We start from the raw sequence: 14,985 nt of genomic DNA on the forward strand, positions 1-14,985 counted from the left end.
GCATAGTTGCCAGTTCCATCTGGGTGGGCGTGCAGTGAAGCTATTTATATCATTCCATAAGAGGTTATAATCTGCTTTGGAGAAATGTTTTAGTTTAGTTGCTGCTGGGGGGGGGGGGGGGGGTCAGTTGTAATAATAATTTTGAATGAAACTGATTTGTGGTCAGATCTCACCAGGGAAGACCGGGAAGACCTCACAGTGGGCCTCTTACTGGTAAGCACCAGATCCAGGATATTGGCACCCCTTGTGGAGGTGTCGGTCAGCTGGTCCAGGGCATTGGAGTTAAAGAAGTCAAGGAACCTTTGGGCAAGTGAGTTTGAGCACGAGTAATTTACCCAGTCAATGGATTCGTTAAAGTTGCCCAAAACCATGGTGTTCGGATGTATCTTGATAAACTTAAGTAGATCCAAATAGCCAGAGTGGCTCTCCTGATTCATGGAAGGGGTCCTGTATCTGGCAATGACTTGACTATGTGTCCTGCCACCAGTTAATTGCACCTGAAGTAACTAAAGGAGATCATACGGTTTAACCAATCTGGATATGTATTTATTTTTAATTAGTATTGATACGCCACCTCCTTTAGTTTTCATGCCTTCAGTTTGTGGTCTGAACGTGTGGAAGGAGATGTAACCCGATATGGCTGGGGTGCTCTCCACAGCCTTGAAGCAGGTCTCCATGACTGCACAAATGTCTGCATATTCCAAGCTGAGGACTGCTTCCAGTGAGTGCATTTTCATGTTAAAACTCCTAGCACTTAGCAACATAACCTTGAGGTTGTTTTTAGAGGGAGTTTTTACTTCGGTAATTTTGTCCTTGAGACACTGCCTAAAAAAGACATTATGGGGTTGGCAAGAGCTTCAGGCAATAGCTGACATCCCAGGGGTGATAGATGAAGACCATCTCTGGCAAAGCATCAAGGTCTGTCGATTATGTCATCCTAAGCTAACAGGGTCTATATTGGATGATCGAACTTTCAAAAGTTTGACTGTCATATGATCAACACCATATGATTGAATTTTTGAAAGTTTGAATGTTTTAACGGAGATCTCCGTACAGTGCGGAATGGGAAGATTTCCCTTTTGTGCACTGTAGTGTGATCTCAGAGTTGGTTTATTTAAAGAGCGGCGGGGTGTAAAATGTTCAGGTAGGTTATTTGTGTAGTTTATTTTTTTTTTATTAGATTTTCGAACTTTTAAAAGTTTGATCATATGGTGTTGACCATATGACAGTTGAACTTTTGAAAGTTTGATTATTTAATATAGACCTGGCTAACAAGTACTGGATCCCCTTAGAATGACATCAGAAACTAAGCCAATTATTGAAGTCAGTCATTTTCTGTTTGCAGCGAGGCATCATTCTAGGCGAAGGTAAAATGATGCTTAAGGCTAGGGACATACCTGCCTGAGACACATATTTGAGAGCTCAGTCATCTCTCTTCATATAGTCTAGAGAGGTACATCTCAAGTCATTCACACAAACATGGACTGTGACAGAGTCATAACAGTACCTGTTGTTGAGAGACTTGAGTGCATGCTTGATATGGCAGATATTAGCACCTGACAGACAGCTGTATCCTTTTCCTTATCCAGTCTGGTGAGAGGGACATCTGTGTGTCTCACATTGGAGTCACCTGGTTTTCCTTAAGGGCTTGACAGTTGAGACACTGGTTCATGATGTGTGTTGTGTTCTGTAGAGGAAGTATTATGTGTAGCGTGCTTGTGTTTCGGAGGTCTCTGGTGAGGCCCTCCGTATATGTAGATATATGTGGTATGTGTTTGGGTGAAGTAAGAGGTGAGGTGTACATGCTGACAAACCTGCTCATTGTCATATGTACTGACTGGTATGTGAGAGAGCATGGATTCAAGGATCTCAATATAGTTGCATCTCTCATATGTTGAGTTTATGTGGACTAGGAGTAGAGGGTTGTTTGTAAACATGAGGCAGTTGCTGCACTGCCTCAGGATGCCCATGTCGACCAAGCTGGCTGGAGAAACTGTGGGAAATTGTCTGCCAGTAGTGTTAGTTAAATTTATGTGGTCAGGAAAAGAGGTTACACTTAGGAATTGCTAGTGGGTGAGAGGTGTATTGGTACCTCTGAGGCTAAGTTTAGAGGTGTGTTGGTACCTCTGAGGCTAGGTTTAGTGTTCCACCTGACAGCAGAACAGGGCCACGAAAAACCTTTGGAGGACCACAAGCAAATTGTTTGTCTGTATCCATTAACAGTAACCACTGCCATGCAGCAGTGCATGATGGTAAGCTACACGCAAACAAGCACAAATGCAGGGCTTAAATAAAAGAAGAAATAACCATTTTAACTCAAATAGCCAATAAGGATGCTCTTTCTGACATCTAGTCCAATCTCCCCCGATTAGATGGGACCCAGACAGTACTCTCCTTCCACAAGGGTGCAGAAGGGCCTTCACCCACAAGGATGGCTTGAATTTGATGCCCAGAAGTTACAAAACAGACCCAGAAACAGTAAGCCTGGAACTGGGCTATGCTACAGCTCAACTAGCACAGTGTACAGTAAAATGTGGCAAAAAACAGTTCAGACAATTCAAACAGACAGTAGAATGGAAATACAAATTAAAAGTGCAATATAAAAGCAAAAACAGGTACTTATAGTTAGTTGGAAGCAATGGACGCCTCAGATCTTTTAGTATCTCAGTGAAGAGCTGATTTTAATGCTCAAATGACACAACACAGTCTGGATACAACAAGATTGAATCTGGCCTAAGCTATAAAATGCAGAAGTACTAGAAATTCAAAGTGCATAAAATTACAGTCACAACAGCAAAAAAACAGTTTGAATGAAGCAGCAATTCACCAGCAGTTCCCAGCTTAGAAGGGTGAAGGTCACACTCTCCCACCACAAGAGTCTAGACCACAGACCCTCTCAATGTAAGACAACTAGTTTTGAAGCCCAAGTGCTTAAGTCAGAACTAAGACACCTCAGAATAACAGACACTGTAGACCTTCAGCCAGCAATTTCCAGCTTAGAAGGGTGTAGGCTATCCTCTTCTGCCACAAGAGATTAGACCACAAATCTTCCTAATGTAAAGTAACTGATTTGGAACCCAAGTGCTTAAACCAAAATAGAGACACTTAGAATAACAGGCGCAATAAGCTTTCATCAGCAGTTCCCAGCTTAGAAGGGTGTAGGTCACACACTCCTGCCACAAGAGTGTAGACCTCAACTCTCCCAACATAAAATAATTTGGAGCCCAAGTGCTTAAACCAGAACTAAGACACTTTCAGAGTAACATACACACTGAGCTTTCAACCAGCAATTCCCAGCTTAGGAGTGTGTAGGCTATCCTCTCCTGCCACAAGAGGCTAGACCACAAAACTTCCTAATATAAAATAACTGGTTTGGAACTCACGTGCTTAAACCGGAACAAAAACACAGTAAGCCTTCACCCAGCAATTCCCAGCTCAGAAGGGCAGAGGCAACCCTCTACTCCCACAAGAGTGCAGACCACAAACCTTCTTAATGAAAAATAAGTGGCCTGAAGCCCAAGTCCTTAAACCAAAACTAAGAGACTTGAATAACAATTACAATTTAATCAGGCTACAAACAAGCAGTAATAAATGCAGCAGAATAAGTGGTATTGAACACTGTTAAGAACAAGCAACAAAACCAAAATAAAGTAGGAGTAAAAGATAAATACAGTAAAGGGAGCTGAAAAATGTGTATTTTTAAGTAGTAAGGAAAGAAACAGAAGATACTTCAAGGTTAAGAAACTAAGGGGATGGGCCTTCCCAAATGTCTACTGTACTCAGTAGAATAAGCAGATGCAATAGAACTGGGAGGAGTGTCCAATGTCAAGTTTATAGTAGAAGCAGGTAACTCAAAAGCCACCAAGTTTTAAGAATACAACAACAGTTGGGTGGGTAGGTGGGAAAATAAAATGGAGACAGATATCAGAACAGACGCAAGGCAATCAACAACCTAAGAGCAATACAGTAACAAGGTTTCTTTAACAATGCAGGCAGAAAAACAGTGATAATAAATGCAGTACAGAGTTATTAAATATCACACACAGTTGTAGTAAGTGCAAAAAATCTACTTGTATCAGCTTAGTATTTCCATATGGTTAGAAGCAAACCAAATCATGTAGCCACAGGCCCAAGGAAGCTCTGAGCAGATTCTTTTATACCAGCAAGATGCAAGACTTTACTAAAGTTAAACCCAGAGGCCATTTGGGTTATTTTACAATTTGTTTGAAGTTGTGCTTATTTAGAGAGTTTTTAAGGTCCTTTAGCTTGGGTTCCAGTGTAAAATATTTTCCCCAGTGAGGAATGCATTTAACTGTCTAGGTGAAGTAGGCTAATATTAATAACCTTATTTAGAAAATTGGGTGTGAGAGAGTGGTTGGGTTATTGTCTTTGTCTCATATTAATTTACAAGCTAGTAGGTTTAATGATCTGATTAGTTTTAGGAAGCTGTAGTCTGTACATTACTTAATGATTTATTAACAAATTGAAATGCATACACCTGCCTACCCACCTTTCCTGGCTCAAGCTTGATAATTGTATAACACTGCATGTAGCAAGGTACCTTCTCAGTGTACCAAGGATTTAGTGACTCCCACATTGTAAGGGCATATTATTTAGGCCATGTTTTATGTGTTCTGATTAAGTCCTGATATAGGTTTAGGATAACAGCACTAAGCATTTTTTATCAAATAAATCATCTCTGACCTCCTTGAGAGGCCTTGTTGTGGAATTTGCGAGTCAGAATTGTTTAGTTTTTTGTGTTTAGTTGCTGTTGCTATTTTTGGGTTGTTCATGTTTTATAAGTCACAGATTTGTTCCAATTGCTTTTGTCTTTTACAGAATAGAGGGCCAAATGTTTCTTATACTCTTACAGACTAGTTTACAAGTAATTGTAGTACCTGCTATTCACAGTAACAGAAGCAAAGTAGTGCTTGTTGTTTAGTTGCTTGTAGAGAGTAGTGTGCCAGTTTGTGCATACTTATTATGGTTAGACTGTTTCTTAATATTTGCCATTCAGCTGAAATGATAACTTAAAAATAAAATAAAGCTATCTTTGCCAGTATACAGGCAATCATATGACACTAAACTAGTACATTTGGCTAACAGCCACAGGAAATTAGATCAGAACAGACTGTTAAACAGGGCTAGTTCCCTGACCTGGGAATGGGAGGGTGGGGGTAAGAATGGGCCCCACCTCATTCTTGTCAGAAGTAACCTGTGGACTATTTGCGGTCCAAATATGAATACCTCTTGTCGCGACTGTCTACTAGAGAAGGTAGAAACAGTGCACATCATAACTCTCAGCAGAAAGAAAATTCCACATCAGTAGAGTTAACAAGTACTACTAAATTTACTTTCTTTGTTGTCTTCAAAGAGTTAGCAGTTTTTGCTTTTACTACTACTCTGCAAACATCGCCTTCATTTTACCCTTTGACAAGACATTTTTCATCAGTATTTGAACAGAAAATGGCAACAGCATTATAACCATTCTTACACCTGAAATTTTGGGTTCCTATTAGATGACCGAAGATGCATTCTATCGAATGGTCGAACTTAAAACAACGAAAAGGCAAAATAGCAAAGCGGCTTTTAAGTGAATTCTTTCCCAGGGAAAGAATTTGCTTGGCCACTTCCATTACTTTGCCGTTTTTCTGCACTGTAGTGCGATCTCGGAGTTGGTTTATTTAAATAGGGGGGTGTGGGGGGCAAAGCCCCCCACTTTATGTATTATTTCAATTTTTTTTTTTTGGAACAGCGATTTTTTTTTCTTGGAAAAAAATCACTGTTCTGAGCTTTTGCTTACATGGGGTCGATTCTTCATCGTTTGCTTTTTTAAGGGTTCGATGATATAATATAGACCCGGAATTTTAATGTTACTGTTTGACAAAGATAATGCAACACTGTTTAAGTTGTTACATTTTTATTCATCCATCTTCATTGCAAACCATCAAAAAGCACTTCCTTTCTGCTGGAGTAAAGTTGTATTTTTTGCATATGCTAATAATCTAGGCCACTTTAAATGAATAGCATAGCTGTTCAGAATATTCAGCCTTCTTGGAGACCATGTATGCAGAGCTTGATAGGTTACATCTGTTGACTCTGTACTTATACTGAGAGACGTATTTCCTTATGTGTAGAGTGGTGGAGATACCTGAAGTGGTGTGATTGAAGGAATGACTTGCCTGATCTAAACCTAAAATTTTTATTGGACGTCTGTGCCCATCATTGCATAGAATGAACACCATGTTTGAACAGAAGGATATTTGTAAATATTACTGGGTACCAGAACATCTTGGGCCAGTGGTCCGCAATTAACTTCACAGTTATGTCATCTGATTGAAGCCTTATGTTTGAGATACTTAAATCTGAAAGATTCTAAACCATCAGCTGGTCACTACTTGATAGTGAGATAGGTCATATGACCAGGAAGGAAGCTACACAGATGCAGGAAACCCAGACACACAGTGAGAGTGGCCTTGGATAGCTTAGCATTGAGTTCTTTATGGGATGAGCTGAACTCCTACCTTCAGAAGAGTTTAATCTATATGCTAGGGGAATGTTTGGGATGTGAGCGCCTAGTGGACCCTGTTCAAGCTCTTTGTAGCTGAGGCACTGATAAACATGTGTGCCCAAAAGACAATTGACGGTATGATAGTAAACCTAGAACCTTTTGGACACTGGTAGTCAGGAAAGTCATCAAGTTGCAGTTAAAGTTCACCAACTGTGATGATCTTTGATGCAATCCTAACTTGATGCTCCCATCAAGAAATTGTTTATTTGTATAATGTGCACCTTCAGGCTGGTTGTAAGTGAAGTCAAGTTTAATATGTTTAGATGGGGACTACTAGCAAATTTTCTGTTCCTGAACTTTTAGGGGTCAAGACACGTCTAAATTAATATTAATTGCAGAACTACCAGTTCTTTTGAGTTGCTCCTTTTTTCCAAGGTTTATTGTGACATTCCTTTTGAGAGCATACCCCCATCAGTGACCTCATCATTACATATGTAAGGTGTTTAAAGGGAATGAATTGGAAATCAGAAAGGATGTATATCCCATACTGTTAAAAGGTCTTAAAGGAGGAAGATCCCTGGCCCTCAAGGAGTGATCCCTAAGGGTGGCTGTGATATTGATGGGCAAGGTTTAATCATGCAAGAGAAGGTGTAAAGGAAGGGAGAGTTCAGGCAAGTAAAGGCTCATTTATTGATTCAGAGTGTACACGTCTTTATGTATTTTGCATATTACAGAATGACAGGAGAACTAAAACTGTAGTAAGCTGGTTATTTGACTTTTCTTTCATTGTTTTGGTGGTGTAGTAGGCTGTTTTATACACTTATGTTCTAAAACTTTTAAAAAACAGAGTAAGAAACTAGGTCTTCAGAAGATATGTAAGAAATGTAATAGTAATGGGCATTTGTACTTTTGTTGTCTATTCTAAACTGAAAATATTTTAAGAAGTAAAATATAACTAATTCTTATCCATTTCTGCTGTTTTTGCAGGTTGTACTGTGAAAAAGAAGGAAATCTCAGGCGTCGCTCATGTCAGACTGTTTTGGCTGAGGTTGCTGATGTTGTAACACGATCTTTTGCACCTGTTCTTCCTCATCTAGCTGAGGAAGTGTACCAACATTTACCTTATGCTAAAGGTAAGTGTTAATTATTTATCATATAAAAAGTGTGTGTGTGTGTGTGTGTGTGTGTGTGTGTGTGTGTGTGTGTGTGTGTGTGTGTGTGTGTGTGTGTGTACTCCTTTATTACTGACCAGCTTCAAAAGGGCTGTCCCCATACTATTTATTGCTCCCTTTATATAAAGGGCAATTCATTCAAATGGTTTGAGATATTCTTGCTCATCGTGAATTTTAGTAAAACAAAATTTAATACATCATTTCCATACATTATTATTTATAACAATGAAAATTTCACTTTTATATAGAAATGCATGTTATTTTTAGGCCTAAAGTCACAAGACTCATTCAAAAGAGTTATTTTTAATCCATGTACCTACATACTTCATCTTTTTATATCCACATAAGTATGGGTATTGGTGAACTAATTTGTTTTTTCTACATTTATTTTTTAACGTAATATCAAATTTAGGATTTATTAAGTATAATATAATATCATGCACAAACGGTAGATGTTCTTCATCTCACATTGCTGCAGTCCTTACATATGGGTAGGCCACTGTCCTCGGTCGGCCCGAATACCAAAGTATTAGGCTGACGTCGGTCAAGGCGCTTAAAACTGACATCAGGACGTCAGGGTACAAAAGCACATGACCGACGTCATTTCCTCAGTCTTTTTTGCCGCATGGTCCGATGCAGAAGCAGCATTGCAAGTGCCGTTCGGCGTTCTGAAATTTTTCGAATTCGGAGTTTCAGACCGAATCCAAGTTGGCTAAGTACCCGTTGGGAATATTTTGGTTTTCTTGCCTCAGTGTTTTACCGGATGTCAGAAAAAGTGAATAACTGTATTTCTTGTGGGAAACAGATACCGCATAGGGATTATCATTCTTTGTGTATTCCTTGTTTGGGGCCTGAGCACAGCGTTGTTGGGTGTCGCTTTTGTGCTAGGTTCAATAAACGCACTATTAAGCGAAGGTTAGATTGTGCTAGGCTGGTCTTTGGGAAGCGGTGCAATTATAATATGCCGTCGGATTCTCCGGCGCCCGCTTCTCCGAAGAAGCGCAAAGACAAATCAGTTAAACCCAGCCAAGATGAGGCGACCGTTCGGACGCCGGTTCTTTAGAGGCTCCAGTGGAACCGGTGGTTCCGACGGAGACTTCTCTGGAGTCTCAGGGGGAGACTTTGATTTTGCAGGAGGTGGTCTCTCAGGAGGCAGGTCAGGCTGAAGGGGCTTCTCAAGTTACTGACTCCCCTCCCTTCCTAGGGTGGTTAGGCCTTCTCCTTCTGTTTCCAAGGCTTCTCCCAGAGGCAGGCCAGTTTTAGCTTCTGTTGGTGTCACTCCTAGTTCAGCAGGGTCTGTGCCTAAGAAGCACATGCTTAAAATGGCAGAAGATTTGATTACTCTGATTAGAGGTTCTTTGCCCTCCTGATAAGAGGCCTAGGGTGGAGCCAGAGTTGGGAAGTTTTGAGCAGGCTTCGGATGTTTCAGAGTCTTCAGCTGAAGACTTGCAGGAGTACTCTCCTTATTCTGATTCTGATGCAGATGATTCCACTCCTTCTGCTTCTCCTCCAGAGGATTTTTCTTTTCAGAGACACTTCATTCTATGAGGGAACATTTTAAGTGGGAAGGTCAGGACTTCTCTGATTCTAGGAAAAGGCTTAGGAGTTTTGCTGTTACCCCAGCATAGGCCCTTGGCTATACCCCTGTTCTGGATGTTGTGGAAGATGTGTTTGCAGAGGCTTCACTTAATCCTGATTCTCTGCCTCCTGCTCCTGTTAAACCGGATAGGTATTACAGGGTGCCTGAGGCTCATAAATATCTTTATAAGAGTCCTAGGGCGGACCCAGAAACTATTAGTCAGGGACCTAAGGGTGTCAAGGCCTCTGTTGTAAAAAATCCGGTTCCTCTAGATAAAGAAGCCAGAGCTTTGGATAGATGGGGAAAGAAGGTCTATACATCTTCTACCTTAGCTATGAGGGCTTTGAATTGCCAGTTTCATATGTTGAAATATCAAAACTTTCTTCTTTCTCAATTGAAGTCTAAGGTGGATGCTCTGGCGGAAGGCATTGAGTGTAAAGAATTACAAGATTTGGTGCATGTCTCTGAACAGGTGGGTAAGCATTCATTACAGTGTGGTTTTGATGCTGTGCAGGCCTCGTCTAGGGTGGCTGCCACTGGCTCAGTTCTTCGCAGGCACACCTGGCTGAAGGATCAGAATTTATCTGACCATGTTAAGACAAGGATTTTGGATGCTCCTTTGCAGTCTGATGTGTTGTTTGGTTCACCTGTGGAGTCAGTCTTGAAGAAAATGGAAGACAAGGCTAAGTCTATGCAGGCTGTTAAAGATTTTTTGCAAGTTCAGCCTCCGAAGTTTAGTAGGAATTGGCCTGCTAAGGGGTGGACGTATCCTTCTTATGATTCTCAGTTTAGGGGTAGATCTAGACATGGTAGGGGCAGAGCTCAGAGTTCTTTCAGGCCTAGAACAGGGAGTTCACCTGCACAATCTTCGGGTGAGGGCAGGGGCCAGTCCTTTCGTAAACAGGCCCAATGACCTACTTTTTCAGCTGCCAGATCCTTCTTGCCTGGCAGCACCTTTGGGAGGAAGGTTAGCACTCTTCAAGGAAAATTGGATGTTGATTACCCAAGACAAATGGGTATTGGATATCATACACCAGGGTTACAAGTTTTATTTCCATACCTTGCCTCCTTTCAAAGGCATGCCGGACGTTCCTCCTCAGCAAAGACTAGAGGCTCGCAAACAAATTTCTCTACTACTTCAAATAGGGGCCATACAACCGGTCCCTCTGCCAGAAGTGGGCCTAGGATTTTATTCTCGCCTGTTTCTAGTACCAAAGAAAGGAAACACGTGGAGACCAATTTTGGATTTATCTATCCTCAACACATATCTGGACATTCCCAAGTTCAAAATGTTGATGTTACAACAGCTTTTACCTCTGCTGGGCAAAGATCACTGGATGGTGACTCTGGATCTCAAGGAGGCTTACCTTCATGTTCCTATCAGGCCCAGTTGCAGGAAGTATCTGCGTTTTCGGGCTGGGACTTCACATTATCAGTTCTCTGCATTGCCCTTTGGCTTATCTACTGCGCCGAGAGTGTTCACGAAGGTTCTGGCTCCAGTGGTAGCTTTCTTCAGGCTAAGAGGAATACAGATCTATCCTTATTTGGACGATTGCCTGATTCTGGCCCAAGAAAAGGACGAACTTCTTCATCATTTACAGTATGTGATGGCAGTGTTAAGATGCCTGGGGTATTCTGTGAACGAAATAAAGTCCAGTCTAGTACCCTCTCAGGACATGTGCTTTCTGGGTGTGAGACTGAATACAGCATCCCAGATGGCCTTTTTGACCCCGGACAAACAAAAGAATCTTTCTCTTTACTTCCACCAGTTGTCTCGTCAGTCCAGGCTGACTGCAAGGACAGTCCTTCAAGCCTTGGGGTTCATGGCATCTTGTATTCTGGTACTTCCCAATGCCAAACTGCATATGAGGAAGCTACAATGATATCTCAAGAATGTATGGACACAGCACTGCCAAGATTTGGACCCTGTCATTCAGATAATACCTTGCATTCAAAAGGAATTTTTGTGGTGGGCTCAGGAATGTCACCTAAACAAGGGACTCTCTGTGACCCGGCCAGAGGCGAGTCAGATTTTAACGACAGATGCCTCAGACAAAGCTTGGGGAGCTCATCTAAATGGAAAATGGGTACAAGACACGTGGCCTGCCAGACTTCAACATCTACATATCAACTTGAAGGAGATGTTAGCAGTCCAATTTGCATTGATAGCTTTCAAGGATTTACTTCTTCCAGGGCAGGTGTTGATTCAAACAGACAACACAACTGTCATGTGGTACATCAACAAGCAAGGGGAACGATTCTTATCCTCTATGCAGACAAGCAATGATTTTGTGGGAGACTGCTCTCAGTTTACAGCTAAATCTTCAGGCAAGGTTTCTGCCAGGAGCACAGAACTCCTTAGCAGATGTGTTGAGCAGACAAATTATGGATCCCCACGAGTGGAAATTGGATCCTCATGTATTTCAGAGATTGACAGTGTTATGGGGAACTCCAGACATAGATCTGTTCGCTTCTCCACTAAATTACCAGCTGCCAAAGTTTTGCACAAAAAGGTTTCATCCCACAGCTTGGAAAGTGGATGCTCTCTCATTCAATTGGAGCAATCTTCACGTGTATGCCTTTCCACGTGTATGCCTTTCCACCTCTGCCTCTCCTCCCAAAGGTACTGCTGAAGGTCAGACAGGACAAGCCAAACATGATTTTAATAGCTCCAGATTGGCCTCGACAGCACTGGTACCCATTACTGAGAAGTCTGGTACAGGAGCCTCCATGGCCTTTGCCTTCGATTCCTCACCTGCTGTCTCAGGAGAACAGTCATTTACTCAATGTCAAACTTCATTCTCTACATCTGACAGCCTGGCATATTCTGTTTTAAACCCTGGAGGGTCTCAGCTTCCACAACAAGTTTTGAATGTTATTTTGGAGGCCAGAAGGCCTAGTACAAGGAAAGTTTACGCAGATAAATGGAGGAGATTTTTATTTTGGAGTACAGCAAAGGACTTTGATGTTTCTAAACCTAATTTAAGTGTTGCGCTTCAATACCTTACTGAGTTATTGGACAAAGGTTTGTCCTTCTCCTCTATAAAGGTTCATGCTGCAGCAATTTCTGCTCACTATGACTGTGACCCACCATTATTTTCTCAGCCTTTGTTTAAGCAATTCCTTAGAGGGGCAAAGAATATAAGACCCCACGTAGAGCTCCTACTCCTGCTTGGGATCTCAATTTTGTGTTGGAGAAACTCACTCTACAACCTTTTGAGCCTGCAGCATCGGCAGAGTTGAAATATTTATCATGGAAGACTGCTTTTTTGTTGGCCATTACCTCTGCGAGAAGGGTTTCTGAATTACAGGCCCTTATGGCAGTTGAGCCTTTCTTAATTTTCCACAAGAATAGGGTGTCTTTGCGTACTAACCCTTCTTTTATGCCTAAAGTGGTTTCTAGTGTGGCTTTAAACCAAACTATTCATTTGCCTACTTTTTATGCAAACCCCAAAATAAAGGGAAAGGATTTTGCACACTTTGGATATACACAGACAGTTGCGATATTATTTGAGCAGAACTAAAGGGTTCAGGCAGTCTCAGCAGTTGTTTGTTTCTTTTGCTTTGGGTTCTCAGGGCAAACCTGTTTCAAAACAAACTATTTCTAAGTGGATAGGTTTTTGTATTGCTTTCTGTTATTCCCATCATGGTAAGGAGATTCCAGCTGGGATTAGGCCTCATTCCACTAGGGCTACTGCCACTTCTACAGCTTTTTAAGGGGTGGCTACTAAAGATATTTTGGAAGCAGCTACTTGGAGTTCAGTGCATACTTTCTCTAAGCATTACCACCTTCCACTTTACTCTAAATCTAGGGCTGGATTTGCCACTGCAATTTTACAGGGCATGTTGGCAGCTCCTAACGCTTTATAGTTTTGCCATCCTCCCTTACCTCTGCTTTGGGATTCTACCCATATGTAAGGACTGCAGCAATGTGAGATGAAGAACATAGTACAGTTTTGTACCTACCATAAATGTAGATGTTCGAAGATCCACATTGCTGCAGTCCAATTTACCTCCCTCCTTTCCCTCTGTTGTTGAAGGTGGTGGTGTGGTTTGTGTTGTACATATTGTAAATATGGTTAGTGCACGGGTGGTTGGTTAGGTTTTGCTGGTTTTGGCTTTGGCCTTTCTTGTTAGGGCCTTCTGACATCTGGGGCAAGAAAAGACTGAGGAAATGACGTCGGTCATGTGCTTTTGTACCCTGACGTCCTGATGTCAGTTTTAAGCGCCTTGACCGACGTCAGCCTAATACTTTGGTATTCGGGCCGACCGAGGACAGTGGACTACCCATATGTAAGGACTGCAGCAATGTGGATCTTCGAACATCTACATTTATGGTAGGTACAAAACTGTACTTTTTTCTTTGACTACTGCATTAGTTATACCCCAGAGTTTGCAAATCTCTTATTTTAAGGTTTCAATTATATTGCAAATAAGAGGGTAAAAGGACATCCATGCTTTCACCCCTCTGTTCAAACTCAAGTTATCAAAAAGTACTCCTCCCACTTTTATTTTTACCTCTTATCTGTCTATTTTACCTTATTAACTCTATAATATTTTGAAATGCAAATGCTGTCATTGTCATACTCACGAATTCCAAGCAATCCCTACCTATCAAAAGCCTTCATTGCATCCAAAGTAATTAACAGTAGCAGCATTTTTAATATTGTAATTCCCTCTGAATCATCACTATTCTGTTAATGTTATGAAATGTTTGACTCCCTTCCACCAAACCACATTGATTAATATCTATCAACTTTGGTAACATTTTTTGCCATTCTGTTAGCTAATATAGACATATACACTTTGTAATCTTGATTTAGAATCAAAATTCGTCTGTATGAGACAGGGGCTGCAAAACGCTTCCCTCTTTTCTAATACTACCAGCGCTGCATTTTTCCATGATGCAGGTATTTTCCCTCTTTCAAAACATTGTTCAGCAATGCTTTCCAAATCTTCACTTGTCTTTTCCAAATTTATATAGACGGCTGCTACTGGGTGACTTTATTGGATTTCTTCATTTAAGGTTTGCATACTTGCATTGTTTCTTGATTGTTGCTCTTGTTTTGTTACAGTTTGTTTTATTTGAATTTATTTTACTTTAAAATAAGCTCCAGGCCCTATCAGCAAAGCCTCCTTGATTTGTTTTCCATTCTCTGTGGACCAACCCTTCTTTTCTTCCTAAGGTGGCATCTGAAAATAACATCTACCAGTACATACAATTACCAGTCTCCTTTCCAAATTTTATGAATAAGGGAGAATACATTCTTCATCTCCAGATTATCCTCCGTAGCAAAAGGTAACTGTAAGGCATTCTTTAGCTACATCCGTAACCTTAAAGGAAAAACCCAGATTTGCACAGAACTTGTTAATGGCACCACATGTACTGAACCCATGGAAATAGCCAACCTGCTAGCAGACAGGTTCAGTGAAAATGTCTCTCCCTTTTCCCCTCCACATATAGCCCACAGCATCCCTACCACCTGTGCTCCACTTGTTATCTCTAAGGAGCAGGTCTTAAACGTCCTTTCCAAAGCCAAAAACACAGCCTTTATGGGACCTGATAACATCCCAGGCTGTATTCTTAATGGATTAAAACAGGAATTAGCAGCACCGCTGGGCACTCTTTTCAGCCATAGCCTAAACACTGGTTATGTTTCTGTAGAATGGAAAACAGCTGCCTTCATCCCTTTACATAAAGGGTGTGCATCCCCTGACCCTGG

At 41.3% G+C, this 14,985-nt stretch overlaps 1 protein-coding gene across 1 annotated transcript in view; it reads left to right on the forward strand.

The window, feature by feature from the left end:
• Positions 1 to 14,985, forward strand: part of IARS2 (isoleucyl-tRNA synthetase 2, mitochondrial) — a 1,410,425-nt gene that overhangs the window by 1,180,501 nt on the left and 214,939 nt on the right. The window contains exon 20 of the mRNA XM_044061644.1: positions 7,499 to 7,644. Coding sequence (XP_043917579.1) covers positions 7,499 to 7,644 — 146 coding nt within the window. The remainder of the gene's footprint in view (positions 1 to 7,498; positions 7,645 to 14,985) is intronic.

This window comes from Protopterus annectens, chromosome 1.part0 (genome assembly GCF_019279795.1).
Source record: "Protopterus annectens isolate FY-2018-M chromosome 1.part0, PAN1.0, whole genome shotgun sequence".
NCBI lineage: Eukaryota > Metazoa > Chordata > Ceratodontiformes > Protopteridae > Protopterus > Protopterus annectens.